General features: G+C 44.7%; 1 protein-coding gene across 2 annotated transcripts in view; it reads left to right on the top strand.

Moving 5' to 3' along the window:
- The first annotated feature begins 1,469 nt into the window (after positions 1-1,469).
- LOC133371179 (vascular endothelial growth factor receptor kdr-like) overlaps positions 1,470-20,548 on the top strand; it is a 344,491-nt gene continuing 325,412 nt past the window's right edge. For both annotated transcript variants that reach the window (XM_061598328.1, XM_061598327.1), the window contains exon 1: positions 1,470-2,205. In XM_061598328.1, coding sequence (XP_061454312.1) covers positions 2,142-2,205 — 64 coding nt within the window. In that variant the 5' untranslated portion in view covers positions 1,470-2,141. The remainder of the gene's footprint in view (positions 2,206-20,548) is intronic.

The following is a 20,548-nucleotide window of genomic DNA, read 5'->3' as shown; positions in this document are numbered from 1 at the left end:
CGACCCAGTCAGACCAGTGCTCCATGTTAGCCCAGTATTGTCTATGCAGCCTAGCAGGGTTTTCCAGGGTATCTGATAGGAGCCTTTCCCAGCATGGAGTTTCTGCTCTTTCTATGGTATTCTCACCAGGGGTGTAGTCGTCCAGGGTCTCAGGGGGTCTTAGACCCTTTACTTTTTTGGGAGCAGAGTTCCAGCAGGGTCCCTATTTCTCCAGCATCCTACAAGCCAATTAGCATGAAAGGGGAGTGTATTAACCACTGAGAAGACCCTTCCAACTTGCCTCCTTGTTTGTTCCTGCTGATTGGAGCTAATCAGAGTGAAAGGAGTCAGCCAGTGAGAAGACTCTTCTCAGTAGCTAACACTCCCCTTTGCATACTTGTTGGCTCCTAGGGATGTATGCTGTTGTGGGAGAAGGCATTAACAAGGATCTCATTCTCAACTCAGCAGCAAAATAAGGGGGAGGGGGTGTGGCTGTGACTAACATGAAGGGACCCGGCACTTCTGAATTTGCCACTACACTACTGATCCTCACAACAACCATATGAGGTAGGTAAGGCTGAGCTCACCTCCAGACAGTCAGTATTTTGCAGGAGGGACTTGGTTGCATACCAGACATTTAGGTTTGTACAATTAAAGTGGACTAATAAAGCACTCTGTTGTTCTGGCAAAATAAATCCATTTAAAAGAAAAAGAAAGGACTGTTTGTAGTTTAGGGGTATATGCACTTCAAAGGTCGGGATAAATGACTTATTAAAGGAAAGATGTATAACCCTCCCCCACATGCACACACAAGCAAACCAGGATGAAATCAGGATGAGACCTTGTTGTAAAACCTCCCTGAGAGCAAATCAGAACGAATGCACAGTAAAGACCATACATTATCTAACCTCCGCATTGCCTTTGTGCAAATCAGGAGGAATGCTCCTTAAACAGGGAAGAGCCCTGAGAAAAGGTCATCCCCCTGAGCTTCATGGCAAAGCAGTGCTTTAAACCTGTCGCTCCCCGGCCTCAAGGCCAAAACTCTAACCACTCTACAATACTGCCTCCCTCCTCCTCCTCTTTTTTCTGCCTTGCCACCTGCTGCTACCTGTATGTGTGTGTGTGTGTGTGTGTGTGTGTGTGTGTGTGTGTGTGTGTGTGTGTGTGTGTGTGTGTGTGTGCAATATGTGTGTGGGGGTCAGGATTTCTTGCCCAAAGCAGCAGTATTCCTGGCAGTAGAGGGAAAGTGACACAGATTATTTTTGTTTGTAGGGGGACTCTCTCTCTCTCTCTCTCTCTGGCTTTTGCTGCTGGCGTCTCTCCTTCCTACTTCTTTTTCCCTATAAAGAATTCCATGCTCGAATCAAGCATCCCAGCAAAAACAGATCCGTCTGGGAGGGACTGGAGGTGTGTGTGAGAGAGAGAGAGCAATTGGGCACATGCCTACATTCTCTGATCTGCCAACCACCAGCCCCAGACCTTTGGGAAGCAGCCACCGAGCCGGTCGCCACTTCCTGGCTTTGTCTTTCCCCACCCAACATGAGATCCTCGTGAGTTCCTGGGCAGTTAATGTGATGCTTCTCTTTTTCCCAAGCATCTTCCCCATTCCTTGAAAAGCCTGCGCAAGTTTGGAAGCTTCAGACTTCCAGTTCCCCCACAAGAGTTGCAGCAGCAGCACCTGCGCCTCCCTGGCTGACCAGGAGGAGCTTAGGGGAGCTACCAGCACCCCGAAGCCTAGAGGAAATCTGTTGCTTTCTGCCAGGAGCTACAGCAGCCCAGGGGACTGGGAGAGAGACTGCTTTTTTGGGGGGGGGGAGGTCTGCAAACTTTGCTGGAGTGACGTGCTGCTGATCTCTTTTCTTAACCAGCCCTGCCTTATCACCCTCCACCACCCCCATAATAAAACCTTCTAGATAAGAAAGAAGGATTTGCTTTTTTAAACTTTTAAATGACAAATTAAGATTTGCGCACAAGGAAACAAGAGAGAGAGAGAGAGAGAGAGAAACTTTTTTCCCAGTAGTGAGGAGTATAGCAACAAGTGAGGAAAGCTCTGGCCGCCTGTCTGCCTCTCCACCCGGCAAGCCCCTCGCAGAAGGCATCCTTTGGCAGGACGGCTCTGATCTGACATCCCTCTGAAGGAGATACTTCATCTGCAGCAGAAAATGAACCCAGATCTCAAGCTTGCCCTGGCGCTTTTCCTCCTGCATGGACTGCTGTGGCTTCACGGTAAGGACGATTTCTTTGCGCTGACCGATGCCTTTCCCCAGTGATTGGCTCTTGTTGCCTTTCCGTTCATCTTCTTTCCGACAGGCAGGCTCAACTTCCCGGGTACCTGCTGCCTCTCCTCTTTCTGGGGAGGCTCTGCAAAGGCTCTTGGCTTCCTCTCTCCTTCCATCCACCTGATTTGCCCAGAGCCACTTTGGCCAGGCACCACACCACACTTTTGACAGCCCCCCCCCCCCGCCTGCTTGTCAAGAAAGGGATTTCCAAAAGCAGCCAGGCTGACTTGTTCTGGTGTGAGCTGAGGACCGGGGTGGGGGGAGAGAGTTGGACTGAAGGAACCCCTGGGTGGGATTGGCACTTTGCAAAATCCCAGCAGCCGCTTGCCTGTTGATCTTGGTCAGCACTCCTTTCCAATGCGGCCTTTGTTTTCAGCTCCTGGGTTTTTTGGGTCTGGCTTCAAGGCATTCCCGCTGGGCCAAAACACACACGGTCAGAGAGATGACTGAGTAAAAGAGGTGAACAAATATTCAGAGTATTTGTTCTTCTCTCTCTCTGCTGCCGCTGCTGCCCCTTTCTTTCTTTCCCTCTCACAAATGCAAAACATTTGTGGCGGCCTTGCACATGCATGGACGTAGCTCAGTGGGACAGCACATGATGTTTTAGATGCAGAAGACCCCAGCTCTGATCGCTGGCATCTCCAGGTGAAAAGGGGTCGGGGAGCAAGTGAGGGGAAAGATCCACCTCTGCCTGAGACCCTGAAGAGCTCATGCCAGTCAGAGTAGACCATACTGATCGAGAGGGAGCAATGCTCTGGTTCAGTATAGAGCAGCTGCGGGGTCCTCAGGCGTGCCCCTGGAAGAGGGATGTAGCTCAGAGGGAGAGCACATGTGTTGCATGTAGTAAGTCCCAGGGGTTCGGTCTCTAGCATCTTCTGTGAGAAGGATCAGGGGATGGGACTGCCTCTTCTTCACTTAAGACCTTGGAGAACTGCTGGCATACAGAGCCCTGGGCTAGATGGACTGATAATTGGACTTGGTATAAGGCAGCCTCCTCTCTCCCTGAAGGGGCAGAAATGCCAGGTGCATTTGCACCTCATCCACGGATAATTGACTGCAGCGTGCAACCTGCCTTCCAACATTTTGCCAAGGAACACTGAAAGGTGCTTTATAGCGAGTCAGATCATTGGTCCATCTAGCTCAATATTGTTGGCACTGACTGGCAGTTCTTTGGCACATGGGAGCATCAGAAGCCACCTTCTACCAAGTAAGATCATTGGCCCATTGCGTTGTATATAGTCTCCCTGGAGTTTCAGGCAGATAGGACCCCCTTAGGCACATGTATTGCCCCTCTTCCCCTCCCCTCCCCCTTCCAAGGATCCCTGCCTGATCCCCCTCCTCACATGATGCATTGATAATACCTCTCCCATGCCTTCCCTACGTTGAATTAATTTTCTCTGCCCTGCATTGGCTTCTGGAGCAGGTCACACTTGTAAATTGTAGACTGTAACCGGATTTTTTTTTTTTTGGTACTTAGATTGTTTCGTTCCACAATAGATTTAGTTGTGTTGATTAAAGAGCAGTTGCAACTCTTAACAGATTCATAAGAGCAGGGACCTTATTCCAGGTTGCAGTTCTAGGCCAGTCATGTCAGCGCTGACTAGCAGGGACTCTCCATGCTCTTAGGCAGAGAGAGGACTGGCCCATCACTTGCCACCTGGTGCCTTTTAAAGGCGAGATGCTGAAGACTGGAGCAGAGATCTTCTGCATGCAAAGCATGAGCTCTGCCAAAGAGCTGGGATCCCTCTTGACTTTGCTAGGTAGGGGGTTACGTCTAGGGAGATGGAAAGGAAAAGGAAGCACAATGCTGGCATTCTATGTGCATGCACTTAGATGCATGTATACAAAGAGAGGAGAGAGAGATTGGACACCCAGAAAGCGAGGACAGGGCTGAAAAGTGCAGAACTTGCATTCACATCAGTGCTTTGAAAGGGATCCCCGTCGCCTCCCCAAAAGGCGAAAGAGGGACAATGATCCACCAGGACCAGGAGCCAGAAAATTAACATTCCTTAGGGACAGTTTGAGCATGACCTGCCAGCAATAAAAAGTGCAGTGTCTGAAGTGGATCCAGGTGACATGTTGCTTCTGTCAGTGGTGTCTACACCCAATGCGCTCCCACTGCTGGGTTTGGGAAGCAGTATACACATGACATTAGCTGTAATCCGTACCTATCCTGTATCTATCCTTTCATTTCTTATGAAACACTGCATTTTGATGCATTCCCTCCACAAAATCCAGCTTCAATCAGAATGGAGATAAAAGAACGATTAGCTGCGTTTTAAGTTGGTAGCGTGTGCACAGCCTCAGTCACGCTTCAGTCGTCGCATGGTGGGGAAGGTGCGTATACGGACCAGCCCTTAGAGTGTTCCCAGTGACAGTGGCACTGAATCAACACAGCAGACACATGGCCGCTGCATGGTCCCTGGGGTGTCTGCTGATCATCCTGATGCTGGTTGCTGCTAGCCCAAACTGACTAGTGGGATCTGAGTGGGTGGAATAGCAGAGGTGGCACAACGCCAGTGCTGCCAGCCTCCAGTGCTGAACACTGACTCATCCTCAAGACATTTTTTCTGCCATTGGCAGCAGAAGCAAAAAGGAGGGTTTGCATGGGTGCCTCTTTAAGGTCATTTACAGGGGCGTAATGGTCCAGGGTCTCAGGACGTCTTAGACCCTTTACTTTTTTGGGACCAGGGTCCCAGCAGGGTTCCTATGTCTCCAGTATCCTATGAGCCAGTCAGCATGAAAAGGGAGTTTTTAGCCACTGAGAAGAGTTTTCTAACTTGCTTCCTTGTCCTTTTCTGCTGATTGGAGCCAATCAGAGTGAAAGGAGGTGAGTCACCTACTGAGAAGACTCTCTTCAGTAGCTAACGCTCTCTCCTTTCATGCTTATTGGCTCCTAGGGATGCCTGTTGTTGTGGGAGTAGGCATTAATATGGATCTCATTCTCAACCCAACAGCAAATGAAAAAAGGGGGAGGGTATGTGGCTGTGATTATCATGAAGGATCCCTGCACTTCTGCCACTACTTTACTGGTCATTTATAGGGGTTGCTAATGCTGTGGACTAGTTGTGACTGCAGATGCAAAAGTGGTTAGTTCACCCACGCAGGAGGAGTTTGCCTCCCACAGCTCTTCAGCAACACTTGATGATTCACATCCAAAATGGGTGAATGGTCTCTGCGGAAAAAACATTCCACTGAGCTTATGCACAGCCATGCAAAAGGTTTACCGGTGTTCAATCGGAGATGGACCCTTCCAACAGGCAAATTGCCCCTTTATTTTGTGGTCAGTCATCATCACATATTTTGTGTGTGTGTGTGTATAAGCCCCTCCCATAAACATCTGTGTTTTGCACTTCTAGGGCAACATCCACAATGCACATGCTATGCGAACTGTCTATGCATTTGGTGGCTGCCCCTGCATCTCACTGTAGCGAGAAGAATCCCCTCTGTGGATGGTTTACTGGTGGCACAGTGACAGAAACAGATCTGCAAGTCGCTCATATATTCAGTAGACCATCAAAAGTTAGAAGCATTCATAGGGATAAAGCACAAACTTATGTCAGGATTTTATATGTGCTAGGGCTCTCTTTGGGGACGGCAGCCATGTGTGTGTGTGGGTGGGTGGGTCCTGTAGGTGCAGAGTTTTGCGTAAGTGCTTCCAAATAACAGGTGTTTGTTTCCAGAGCGACTTTAGTTTGCAAATGCCTTTTTCTCAAAGCCAAACTTCCATTTTGATTATGCCACTCATCCTGACCTTGCGAGCTCCACAGTCTCAGCTTGATTCATCAGACATCTGACAATCAAAAAAGGCCCTGTCTGGGTGCATCCTTTATTAGGAATAATTGTCCTGCAAGGAACTCAAGACAACCATTTGGCACTCTCAGTTAAGGGATACACTCCCCAAACAACTTTTCCTTTGTGTTAAAAAAGCTGTTCCCTATCTCCATCCTCCCATTGATTAAACTCTTCATCCCACCCATAAAGAAAGAACCCTTTTGCTATTTCCGAAGGACCACTTGTGTCAGCCTGTTGCAACAAAAAAAAAGAGAGAGGCACTTTAAAGACTAATATATTTGGCATAAGCTTTTGGGGTCTACTCAACAGGATTGTTTAAAGTAGGATTGTTTCATAGGTCCATGTGAAATGAACTTGAGAGAGGTTGGGGTGTAAAAAGACAGCCCCTCCCCCCTCAAATTTTATCAACCATGCTTAAGCACAGAATGGAGAATATCAGGGCCTCTATCACAGGCTAGGGATAGAACAATCTATTTAGGTTGTCTCAGTTTTTTATTTTTCTGATCTTAAATTCAGCTCTCCACATTTCTGCAGCAGTTTGTAAATTTTTTTTAAAATCCTCATAAAAATTCCTCAGCATTTTAGTGCAAATTTCTCCTAATACGTACATTTTTGCATGTCGTTTTGACTAATGTACACATTTTTGCAAGCAATTTATCCTAATATAATGTATTTTTGTACATTATCTTCACCAATATATTTATTTTCTGCACACTTTCCCCTAATATATGCATTTTTGTAAATATTGCTAGGTTGGTGAACTGCATCAAAAATTCAGACACATGGAAATGTCAAAGGATGGCTGTGTTTCAGTTGTCATTTTGTTTTGGAAAGTACAAATTTAATAGATTCGGCTTTAAATGCAAACTGAATCTAATTTCTCATCCATCCCTATCCCAGGCTAGGTTGAAAGCAGTGTTTGTTTAATACAGTTTCTGATAAGCAGGCAACATTTGTGTAAATAGCAGGAAGCAGGAAAGAGAGGCTGAAAAGCAATTTGGGCTTCATATACACTCTAGAATGTGTTTATTTATTTATTAGATTTATTTATTAGATTTATTAGTCGCCCATCTGGCTGGTTGTCCAGCCACTCTGGGCAACATACAGAATAAAAACATACAAATACATTAAAACAGTGTTTCCCAACCTCTTTTTTATTTTTGTTGTTGCTGGACTACAACTCCCATCAGCCCCAGCCAGCATGGCCAATGGTCAGGAATTATGGGAACAACAACAACAAAAATAAAAAAGGTTGGGTAACACTGCATTAAAACATTAAAATCTCAACAATATAAAAGACCTTAAAATACATTGAAACAAAACAATGTTAAAAACATTTTAAAAAACTTTAAAAACATATTTTTTAAAAAAAGGGTTAAAAACATATTATTAAAGAAAACATATTAAAAGCAATTCCAACACAGATGCAGATGGGATAAGGTCTGTGCTCAAAAGGCTTGTTGAAGGTCTTCAATAGGCTCCAAAAAGATAACAGAGATGGTGCCTGTCTAATATTCAAGGAGAGGAAATTCTGTAGGGTTGGTGCCACTACACTAAAGGTCCATTTCCTATGTTGTGCAGAATGGACCTCCTGATAAGATGGCATCTACAGGAGGCCCTCACCTGCAGAGCGCAGTGATTGACTGGGTATATAAGGGGTAAGACGGCCTTTCAGGTATCCTGGTCCCAAGCTGTGTAGGGCTTTGTACACCAAAACTAGAACCTTGAACTTGGCCGAGTAGCAAATGGGCAGCCAGTGCAGTTTAAAGTGATGACAAGAGAGGGAGAGCATACTTTTTTTTTTCAGGATTAATGACTCCAAGACAGATGGATAGCTGGACTGAGAGAAGAGTGCCCTTGGGCAGAAGCCCCCACTAAATAACCACTGCAGTCCATTCATACAGACAGGTTCAGTACTCATCATAGCAGAGAGCTGGAGAGAGGATCTAACTGGGATGCAGGGTTGACAGTGCTTATGTTCTGACAGTTTAATCAAATGAGATGGCAATGGATGCTGCACTTGTCTGAAAAGAAGGCACTGGCTGTGGGAATCGCTCAGCCTAATGCTGAACTATTGCAGAGTTCAGTTTGGTTTCCTTTATAGACACAACTATTTCAAAAATGTTGTTGACTTAATTGGCCGGGATTTTCCTAGATATGGTTCCAATTATAATGCTTTTTCGCTGCGCTTTGAAGCAAAATAGAATGGGAGAAATACATGCCAATACCAGGAGCTGCCACTAGATGGCGATTCCTGCTAGAAACATTTTTGCAGATGCCAGGTGGATCTAGAAAGGTGTCTCATACTATGGCAGGGTACTGCTGTGCTTACTTGTAATGCTAAGCCATAGTTTAGTGTCACGTACATGAGTGCTGGGCTTATGTCCTTCCCCACCTCATTCTCCGGCACAGCTACGAGGAAGGTATCAGAAGCTTTTGCTACCATTTTCAACTAACTGCAATTTGATGTTATGTCCAAACCTGGACAAGCTTTAACTATGGTTTGTCTGAGCAAGCCACCTTCAAATTGTGGATTGTTCTGATAGACCATAAACATTAACCTCAGTTTCCTACTTGGGCATAATTCAAAGCTGTTAGTTGAAAATGGAAGCAAATATTTCTCTGGACCAGAGGGGGAGTATGCAAGCTTGTGCACATAACACTAAACAACAGCTTGACATTACAGATTTACTTGTCTATTTAGCTTAGGTGTAGGGAACCTCTGACCCTCCAGATGTTGCTGAATTCCCATCAGCCTTGGCCACTGGCCATGCTTGCTAGAGATGATAGGATCAGCTCAGCAGCCTTTGGTAGGCCAAAGTTTCCCCACACCTGATCCAGCCCAATATTGTCTACTCTGGTTGGCAGCAGTGCTTTAGAATTCAAGGTGGAGGTCTTTCAAATTGTCTGCTACCTCATCTTTTTTTAAAAAAAAAAAATCTGGTGGTGCTTGAGATCAAATCTGGCTCCTTCTGCTGCCCTGGGCTTGAGCTGGGAGGAAGGGCGGGATATAAATCAAATAATAAATAAATATATAAATAAAAGCAGAGCAAACATCTCTGGCATTCAGCTGCAAAAAGGTGAGCAGGAGCTTGAGAATTCCCCACAGCAACCCCCATTTTCAGTTAAAGCTAGCAAATTTGCTGTGATGAATACCCAAACAGAAAAAAAAGTTCCATTGTTGAGCACACCCTTCTCAACTTGCTGCTACCTCTGCTTGCCAGCCAAGTACATCCATTCTTACCCTGGAGAACCACCTGGAACCTCAATGCGTGAATGTTTTTTTTAAGAAATGAGTTGCCCAATCAGCAGGTAGGTACAGAAGGATCTGTCAGTTTCATTTCTCTCAGTTTCTCATTTTTCCAATCTTAAATTCAATTCTCCACGTTTCTGCAGCAATTTGCAATTTGATTTTTAAAAAAATCCTCATGCAAATAGTCCAGCATTTTAGTGTGATTTTTTCCTAATAAACACATTTTAATGCAGTTTTGACTAATGTACACATTTCTGCAAGCACTTTCTTGTCATATAGTGTATTTTTTGTATGTTATTTTCACTGATATATTCATTTTTATGCACACTTTCCCCTAATATATACATTTTTGTAAACACTGCTTGGAGAACTGTATTGCAAAATTTGGATAAGTGCAAGTTTCAAAGGATGGCTGTGTTTTGGAAAGTGTGGATTTGATAGATTTGACTTTAGATGCAAACTGAATTGAATTTCTTCCTCACCCTTATCAGCCAGTACCGATTATAGGGTGACCAGTTGGAGGACATTCTTTAACCCTTGAATGTCATCAGGCATAGGTTATTAAAGAGAAATGAGAGTCTGCCAACATTCCCCTGTGCTGCATAACAGTGAAAGGCTCTTCTTCGCAGATAGCCTTCTTGCCCACTAAAATCTATATTTTGAGGCTCATGGGTGTCAGAATGGCTAAACAAATGTTGGCATTCTGCAAAGAGTTCAAAATTTGACTTGTCTTCAGAAGTTGGGAGGGCACTCTCTGCTCTGTTCCTTGGCCATTGGCCACAGCTATTGTCCCATGAACACAGTGTAGTGGCGGGCATTCCTAGGGTTGCCATTTGTCCTGAAACCCCAGCCTGGCCTGTTCCCATGCCTTTGTTAGCAACTTGATCTTCCAAAATTAGCAGGTGAAGCTTTGCAAGCCATGGAGATTAATATTATCAGTTGTGCCAGTCAGCTGATTGAGTTACTGTTGAAGGTAAAGGCACAGGCTGGGAAAGAAGTTGGCAGCCTGCAAAACTGGGGGTGGAAGGAAGATAATGTAAGCAATGTTGGATCAGGCCCCATATTTAATTCAGAATTCTCTTTCCACTATCAGCCAGCCATGTGTTTTTGAAAAGTTTATAAGCAAGGTATGAAGGCAACAGCCCCCACATTTGCTCCAAAGATATACTGCCTCTGAACAGGAAGGCTCAGTCTGTCTTTTCATAACCATTGCTCAATCTAACTGACATGAAGTTTTTCTAACCCTTTGGAAAATAACAGGAAGAGGCAGAAACAATGGGGAGAGACCAGAAGGGAGTATATAGCAATAGCTGCGAGGGGGGTGGATACAAATGAGGGGGCTATAAATCTCCCCAGAGATTTCATAGAATCATAGAATAGTAGAGTTGGAAGGGGCCTACAAGGCCATCGAGTCCAACCCCCTGCTCAATGCAGGAATCAATGCAGATTTGCATAGCCAGATTCTAGATGGGTATCTATTATGAAAAGAACTCACAGCAAAGTTGGTTTTGTACTGTAGTGCCAGTATAATTGTTATTGGCATTCAGTGCTAGCCCTACTCAGAGCAGACCCATTGAAGATATGGCTAACTTAGGTTTGTTAATTTCAGTAGATCTACCCTGAGTAGGACTTAGTTGAATACAACCCATTAGTGTTATTTCAATGTCACTACACTTTACAGTGTAATAGAAGCAAAAAAATAGACAGGTTTCTGGCACCAGCAGCTTACAATCTACCTTTTGCTAGCTGGACTTAGAAAAAGCAAGGAAAAGCAAAAGAACAGATGAGAAACCTGTACTGAAGATGAGCACCTGAGCCATGCCCTGAAATTCAATTTGTATCACTCTCTGCCAATGAGATTTGCAACTATGGATGCTTTAGGAATTCAGTTTCTGGGGATTCCCAATACAAACTGACTCAGTTGCATCTCCTGGACAATAAACAGATTGGAATGTAATTATCCTTCAGATTTGACACTTCCCCAAATTTTGCAATACAGTTCTCAGCACAAAAAAAGTACCAAAATACATTAGAAATATTATTTTAGGAAAAACTATATTTCAGAAAGTGTGCATTGGGATTAGAGAGAGAATTTTATTTAAATCCACTACACACACACACACACACACACACACACAGCCTTTGTTTTAAAAAATGCATATAAATGCAATTAAGGGATGAAATGGACTTATGAATGAACACGTGTGAAATGGACACAATCTGGAAAGAGATGAATCTATCCATCCCTAACTGCAACTGTGGCAAGGTATCATCTTTATAGGCTTGTCTTAACTATCTGATCATCCTCACCCCTGATTTCCTCCTTGCAGTGCACAAGCCCTTAGATACCCACAGGGCAACCCCAATTAACCAGCAGCCCACAACTGGTCAGATGAAGAAACTGGGATCTTCCTTGCCAAAGAGATCAAACCTTTCAACCAATAGCAAGGATAGCCTACTTCAAAATGCATCAGCACCTCATTAGAAAAGAGTGAAAATCAAGAAACCTCTGTGCATTTTTGGGTGGGGATGTCTTTGAAACTTGGAGTACTTGAAAGCCATTCACCACCACCACCCTTTGAGGCATCAGCAAGTACTTAGCAGCAGAGTCATCTACTTTTTTCCGTTACCCAGAACATTTTTACTTGATCATTTCACACTTGCCAGTTATATTAAATTTGGAGTAATTGCTTGCCAAAATGTGTACATTAGTCAAAACTGTTTAAAATTGTTGCTGTTGTTAATAATAACTGAATTTACATTCTGACCTTTCTCCCAAAGGAGCCAGGGTGGCAAACACAAACAATTTAGCAAGAAAGACATACTAAATACAGTTAAAAACAGTCCAAAGCAACAAGTACAATTAAAACACAGCTGAAAAACATTCTTTCGTGAGTGATCTTCAGGTTCAAAAATGTGTTTATTAGGCGAAATTCACACTAAAATTCCAAAGAATTTTCATGAGGATTAAAAAAATCCTTTTGCAAATTGCTGCAGAAATGTGAACTGAATTTAAGATTGGAAAAATGAGAAGCTGTGAACGAAAACTGACAGATCTTTCCATCCCTAGAGAGCACTCAGATAGGTAACCCATTTGCTGTCTGAGAATTCTGCTTCCTCTGGATGTTCTTATTTTTTATAAAAGATCATTTGTATCCCACTTTTCCTCCACGGAACTCATAGCTCCCTCTACCCTCTCTAATTTATTCTCAGAACAATCCTGTGAGGTAGGTTAGGCTGAGAGATTATGACTGGCTCAAAGTTAACCAGCGCGCTTCGTGGCTTAGCAGGGATTTGAACAGTAGTCTCCCAGGCCCTAATCCAACATTCTAACCACTACACTACACTGGCTCACTTCCCACCAACTGCCAACCCCCTCTCCACTTGCTGCTATGCTGCTAGTCCTCTTGAACTAGCTCCTGAACCTTGCAGTGTTAAAAATGTGTCCGTTTCTGTGCAAGTATGCAGCAGAAGCCTATGTGTGTTTACTTGGAATTCAGTTCCACTGAGTTCAGTGGGACTGATTATTTTATTAATTAAATTTCTATCCTGCCCTTCCTTCCAGAACTTGGTCCAAGTAAGTGTCTGTAGAGTTGAAACTCAGTCTACTGAAATCTGAATTTGGAAGTAGGTAGAGGAAACAGCCTATTCTGACAATGTGAAGGGTGTGGAGAACATGCCGCCATATCCCCCTGGATGCATCAGGTTTGCTCAGAGTTGTTTTTATGCTGTGTGATTGCTATTTAAAACAACACAAGTCTATCTCTTGTCATTCATCAGATGTTGGAAGATGTGCCAAAATTTGCAAAACAGCCCTGGCTACAGACAGGGTATAATTTCCTTTAAAAAAGCTCGAAACCTGATCTTGCCTCTTATTCTCTATGGCCGGGTGGGGCCGTGAAAGCTGCAGACTCACCCCCAGCCAGCAATTACAATGTTGTGCCCCGACTGAAAGAGCAGGAAAGAATGGCTGTGGAACCCAATGAGGCTTGCAGCACAACCAGCAAAAGAGGCAGACGTGCATCCAGGAGCCCCCGTGAGGAAATAGACGTTGTTAGTTCAATCTTGTTCCTCAGAGGCAGGGAACCTTTTCAAGTTCCAGGGCCACGTGGCCTCCTGAGCAGCCTTCCAGGGCCTCTCAGAGGCCATTCCCTAGCCGATGCTGGCATACGGAACAAAACGAGACCCTCCCCCGCCGAAGTGGGGCATAATTTGATTTGTTTTATTTAAGAAATGCTTTTCTAGACATTTTCTATGCAAATGCACCAATTGCTGAGGGAAAAAATCTCATTTTTGTGCAGTGTCACAGTTGATGAAATCTATACCAGCTAACCAAAGAATGATGTCTGTTGCCAAACCACATCTTTCTCTTTACTTTAATCTGCAGCTTTGAACTGAGAGTGTGCCACAATTTGATGTGCAAATAATAATAATAATAATAATAATAATAATAATAGGTGTCTAATTTTGAGGCCCCATCTGAGCTTGAGGCCCCCGGGGCAATTGGCCCTCCTGGAGGCCCCTTTGATTGGCCCTGGTGGGTGGGTCCAGAGACAAAACTGGGTGGAGCAACAGATGTGACCACACACTCCTCTTCCCATCGAAGCAAGCAAGAGGCACAATCATAGTTCAAGGACATATTCCGGACAGGCAAAAGCAATCAAGGAGGACAGAGAGCAGGGCTGGTTAAGGGGCGGGCTGGGGAGGGGGTGTTCCCTGGGGAGAGTCCTGAGGGCCAGATAGAGAGGTTTGGAGGGCCACATTCAGCCCACGAGCCGGAGATCCTCTGCCCCGCTGTACCTGTTTTCTCAGATGTAAGTATCACTGAGTTCAGTGGAGCTTACTCCCAAGAAAGTGTGCCACCAAATTCTATCGCATAGGTGAAGATGGAAAATCTGTCTGTTTCGGTTCTCTTACTTTCTCACTTTCCTAATGAAAGCCATTTTTCATCACATCATGCCTTTTTGCATGTTATTTTCACCTGTATTCATTTTTATGCACACTTTCCCCTAATATATGCATTTTTGTTTAGTTGGCGAACTAAATGTTGTTTAGTTGGCGACCTGCATCCTAAAATTCTAATAAATGTGAATTTCGAAGGATGGCTGTGTTTCCGTTCTCATATTGCTTCGGAAAGTGCTAATTTGGTAAATTCTGCTTGAAATGTGAACTGAATCAAAATCCTCACCCTAACATGGATAGAAAGCATTGGTGTGTGTCCCCCCCCTTTCCATTTTTCCATCTGGAGAATGAATTGTGAATTTAAGAATTCTTAAATTCTTAAATTTAAGAATTTTGCATTTAAAAAAAAGACTCAACAAAACAAGCCTTTCAGTCTCTTAACAGTTCCCCAAGCAAGAAAGCAGGCTTGTTGTTGCTTCCCCCAATTTTGCGGCCTGTGTGCCATGACTGGCAGGATGTTAAGCTGCCCTTTTGCTCATTCTAACATATTTCACCCCTTGAGAAGAACCTGGGCATGGCGCCCAATGCCATATCCAAAGCACTCTGGCCAGGTTGGCACCCTGGCATAAGAACGATGGCTCCCTCTCGGTAGGCGAAATGCTCCTTGTTCACTGGCTGGCGAGATATTTTATCCACTCCTTATTTATTGCCAGGAAAAACGGAGAAAAGAGTGAGACCTGCCAAAATCAACCAGCCCAGATTATTATCTGGAAATGCCACTTGGTAGAAGCGCATGTTTACCAAGGGAGCATTTGCCGTGGCAGGAGAAGGCTCCAGCTAGCAAGGGGCAAGGCAGGATTGGCATCAACCATACGGAGATGTTTTCGTGCCGCAGATGGGATGCTAACTGAGCATCCCAGGCGCATTCCTGTTACAACAAAGGGGGGGGAGAGGAAAGGAGAGGGAGTCAATTCAGGCAAACATTCATAGAGGATACGACCAGAACATAAAAACCAGAGAGACATCTAGTAACATTTCACATCCTGCGATGGACAGCCAGATGCTTCAGAGGAGCCATCCCTACCCTGGGGAAGGGCCGTAACTCAGTGGCAGAGCATCCTCTCTGCATGCAGAACGTCCCGGGTTCAGTCCTGATAAAACCAAGCAGAAATTCCCCTCCTGACACCCTGGAGAGTCTAGACAGTTCTGAGCTAGATGCACCAGTAGGTCTGATTCAGTATAGAGCAACGTCCTGTGATCCTAGGTTCCTAATCTGATGCCCTCCTGTAGTTTGGACTACAGTCCTTGGGGATAATGGGAACTGCAGTCAGGGCTGGCTCTACCATTAGGCAGTGCGAGGCAGCTGCCTGAAGTAACAGACGCTAAGGGGCAGGTAGTGGACTCAGTTGTGTATGCTTTGCAGTCTGCTCTGCCTTTACACTGTTGGAGGCAGCACGCTTCTGGATACCAGTTGCTGGGAACTGCAAGAGGGGAGACAGATGCTGTGCTCAGGTCCTGCTTCTGGGCTTCCCATTGGGACATCTGGGAGGCCACTGTGAGAACAGGATGCTGGACAAGATGGGTCACTGGCCTGATCCAGCAGAGCTCTCCTAATGTTCCTAAACTAGCACCTGACATCCTATGTGAGCTCAGGTGGGACGCAGGTACAGGCGTGGCCCCACTTTGAAGAGCATTTCCAAGCCATTTCTACTGCAGTTCTCCATCATGTAGAGGGGTGAAGGACTGAAGCAGGGAGCCTTCTACATGCAGTTTAGAACCCTGAAAAAATAGGGTTCTAAACTGCACAGGAAACCTCAGCTAGGAGAGGAGACTCATTCAACTCATTGCTTCAGACCTCCACACACTGGAGGGCGATAGGGATGGCAACTGCGGGCAAAGTTTGCCCACACATCTCCTCTCTTCCTGCTGAGATATAGGTTTTGCACTAGGACACTGGAGACATTCAACTCAGTTCACATTTAAAGGCAAACCTGCAAGATTTGCACGCTCTGAAACAATATGCAAAACGGAAGGTAACAATCATTTGAGATTTGTGCTTCTCTGAGTTTTGCCATGCAGTTCTCCAGCCAAGTAGTATGTACAAAAATGCATATTAGGAGAAATTGTGTTACAAATGTGTGTGTGTGCATACAAAAATGTGTACATTAGGAAATGTTCTCACTAAGATGCTGCTGAAATGTCATGAGAACCTCTTCTTGAATAAATAAATAAAATTTATTTATTTAAGATATTTAAATAAATCCCGCCCTTTCTCCCAGTAGGAGCCCAGGGCGGCAAAAAATCACAAGCTGTTGTGGAGAACCGAACTTAAGATTTGTGGTAGCAGTAGTTGATATACGGTCAAAGACCAGACTAAATACACTCAGGGTCAAATAATCATAAAACAGATAATTATGACAGGACACACATTTTTTGTATAAAAATAATCACTAAAAACCCAAACTCAAGTCTGCATTGGCAGTTGAGTTAATTGTGCTCTTCGGGGTGAAACAGCAGCAGCACAACATTGAAAAATAAGAAATGGAAATGGACAGGTTTGCCATCCCTGTAACATGAGCAAAGTACTTATTTAAGTAAATAAGTTGTTCAGATAGGAAGAGGGGAGTTGTTTGCTCTCATGACATAAAGCATCTAATGTGCATAATGAGGGTGCAGACTTAGGATCAGGGGGTTTGCTGAGCTCCAGCTTGGGCCCATAGGTGCTTCTTCCTATGCGACTTTATTTTATTTTTTCCAAAGGGAGGGATGCATCAGTTTTGTTGCTTATAGAGATCTGCTGAGCTTTCTCACAGTCTGGGTCCAATTTTGCTGGGGAAAGGCAGCGTCTCTTCATTTCTTTGCTGAACATGACAAGAAATGACTTGGTTGTTCCTCTAATGCCTCTCAACACTAACCGATTTGCAACTAGCTGACGGAGCACGCACAGTGCAGATGTGAAGAGGGTTTTGCTTTGGTTCTGACGCAGCAAAGCTTTTAGCACCACAAAGGAGTTTTTGAAAGTATTGGTCAACGGAGAAAGAAAACAGGATTGTTCGAGCACTTGGCTGATGTTTCCTTTTATGGCGTATAGGGAATCACAAAAGCATATGGGCCCAAAAGATTTTGCAAAAACCGGGATTCGGCTGCAACATGTAAAGGAAATGTATGGACTCTCATTCTATTTTCAGGCCCTGCAGCTTTGTCTTGTGTGTTTCCACATAGGTTTCCTTAGATCTTCCTGTGTTTTTTCTCAAGTGTGGGAAAAAGATTACCGAGGAAGTGGAGAGAGGAGTTTGCAGAATCATGGGGATTGTTCTAAGATTTGAGGGTCAAGGAAAGCTGACCCCCCATTACCTGTTCGGTTTGTTTGTTTAGTCTCAAAAGTCTGATCCATCGATAACATATCCAAACACAGTTAACAATTAAAAATATGATTGTTCCTTGGGAGAAAAAAAATTGCAACCCAACTTTTTTGAGCCTGAATGTGAGTTGTTGTGCTGCCATAAATGGTCATTTTCAGCAATGAGGCTTTGCTTTCTATCACCTGCTAACACAAGGACTGAGGTTCACATAACTCTCTCGCCCTCCCAAAAAAACCCTCTACATCTTTATGGCACTTTGGAGAAATCAAATCACTTTCAGGTTAGCATCTTAGTTAAACCAAATTGGCCAGATTCAGACTGATTTGGGCTTTGGCCAGATCAGGTTGATATAGCCCCAGATCATCCTGAGTTGGATCAGCCAACCCAGAATGATCCAGGGCTGTCAAAAGGCAGGAAGAATGAGAGGTAGGCTTGCATTCTTACTGGAAAGGAACCCCCCTTTCTCTCACTGGGACTTCCTTTCAAAGAAGCATGCACAGGATCTGGATGAACAAATGCAAATGGAGCTTTTTTCTGAGAAGCAAGTCCCATTGAGTCCAGCGGGGATTACTCTCCAGTAGGGATGGAATGATCTGTCGATTTCAGTTTCTCATTTTTCAAATCTTAAATTTGGTTGTCCACATTTCTGCCACAATTTGCTATTTTGTTAAAAAAAATCTTCATGAAAATTCTTCAGCATTTTAGTGTGAATTTCTCCTAGTAAATACATTTTGTATGTAGTTTTGACTAATGCACACCTTTTTGCAAGCAATTTATCCTAATATAATGCATGTTTGTATGTTATTTTCACCAAATCTTCATTTCGTGCCCTGATATGTGCATTTTTGTAAACGTTGCTTGGTTAGAGAACTGCATTGCAAAATTTGGATTAGTGCATATTTTGAAGGATGGCTGTGTTTCGGTTCTCATGTTGTTTAGGAAAGAGTGAATCTGATAAATTCAGCTTTAAATGCAAACTGAATCAAATATCCCCCCCCATCCCTACTCTCTAATACAGCATTTCTCAAGTTATAATGGCAAATAGGCATGCACACTGTGTGATTTCCATTGATCTGCAGCCATGGGGATTAGAAGAAGTAAGAAGCAATTGTCCTGGGAATCTCTTCCTGTTCTTTCCTTCCCTTGCCATACTTTCCAAGGGTTCAGTTTCAGCAGACCCTGGCGGGGCGGCATCACTTCCCTGGCTTCTCAACGCCACATGTCGCTGCCAGTTACTGAAAGAGAGGATGGGGAGTGAGGCAAGGGGGAGCTCAGCTTGGAGCAGGTGCAGCAGCACAGACAGGCTTATGCTCCCAACTGCATCCCACCTCCTCCTCCTTTACTCTTTTGGTAACTGGCACTGCCGTGGGACATTGAGATGCCAGGTAAACAATGCTTCCCTGCCTACGCTGCTCTGCTACCGGGCAAAATGTGCTGTTCCAGCTCTTGCCATGGGAAACCTTTCTCCCACTCTTTACCCTTTCTGTGGAGGCTGCAGCCTGGCAGCATAGGTTTAAATATGCTGCCTCTTTGACAGAGAGATAAGGACTCCCTCTCTCTGATAAGAGCCGAAGCCTTATGGATGGCAAACAAAACAAAGGCCTCTCTCATCAGCGGAGATAAGGAGATCGACAGCAAAAATGTTCAAAACCTCAGTGTTGCTGCTTTCAAGAGTTGCCCCACTGGCTGGCTCTCCAAAGAATCCAAACCCTAACCCTCCCCACCCCCTTTAAAAAGGATTTGAAAATATGTTGCTGCAAGGGCTCCCACAGACTTTTGTTAAAAGTGAAGGGTTCCACCACTGCAGCACGTTTGAGAAGCACTGCCGCTCTGGTGAAACGGAAGCCTTGCATGATTGAGCCACAGCTTGCTCTTCCGTTCTTTGCAAGTATTGATTGGAGAGGACAGCCTTTTTTTTTAATCCAGCAGTTTTTTAATTTGACAGGCAGAGAGTAACTGCTTTAGCGCTGAATAGGCAAAGGGAACGGAACCCTTTTCAGAAAGGAGTCAGGAGAGAGATCCTTAGTTCCATACCACCAAAGTGGCAGATTTAATGAAAGAATCCCTGGCAGGACAAAGCTCAGTTCCCCCCTCCCTGGGCGCCTTGATGCCATTAAAGTCCCTAGCAGTAGCCAGATCACTTTGGCAAAATCCACAGTGGAAGAGCCAAAGCTGGAGTGGCGATGTGGTCACACACTTCCCTGTCCAGCTTCACATAAACGTTTAAATAAGCCAAAGCAACCAGAACCTCAGCACCTTCACAGCTTGAAACCTGTACCTGCAATCTATATACGACAATGATGCACCATGAGCATCAGGGAGGGGCCCTCGGCTCTCGCCTCTGCCCGCAGTTAATCATTCCTCTTTTTCTCCCAAGGTGATGGTGGGGAGCTGTTCAGAGAGAGCTGGATTGTTGCTCGCCACTCAGGAGACCTTAAGAAGCTGGCTCATCTCCGCACATGCACCTTCTTCCTGCTCCCCTTCCTGTCTGCATGTTTCATTAGGGTTTTAAGCATATGGTCAGGAGGTGGGGGAGGGGGAAGGAGATGCAGCATCGTGTGTTTAAGGAGGGTTTTTAAATGCTGATCCAACACACAGTGGGGAGGGGGCCCTGAGAAGCAGCAACTCCTTCTTTCTCCTCCTGATGGGGCTGGTCCCCCAAATTAATTCAGGGCCCAGGTCCGGGTTGGGTTAGCCCCAGATCATCCCAGGTTGAAATGGGGCCATTCCAGACTGCCAGGTGGGACCCCAGATTGGATTGGGGGAGGGGCCGCTAGGGATGGAAAGGTCTGTCAATCTCATTCCTCTCAGTTCCTCATTCGCCCAATCATAAATTCAGTTCTCCACATTCCTGCCGCAATTTGCGATTCTTTTTTTAAAAAAAATCCTTATGAAAATTCTCCAGCATTTTCGTGCAAATTTCTCCCAATAAATAATTTTGGTCGGCAGTTTTGACTAATGTACATATTTTTGCAAGC

Source organism: Rhineura floridana, chromosome 16 (assembly GCF_030035675.1).
Source record: "Rhineura floridana isolate rRhiFlo1 chromosome 16, rRhiFlo1.hap2, whole genome shotgun sequence".
Taxonomy (NCBI): domain Eukaryota; kingdom Metazoa; phylum Chordata; class Lepidosauria; order Squamata; family Rhineuridae; genus Rhineura; species Rhineura floridana.
The sequence above is the reverse complement of the archived record's forward strand: the minus strand, read 5'-3'. Positions and strand labels throughout refer to the sequence as shown.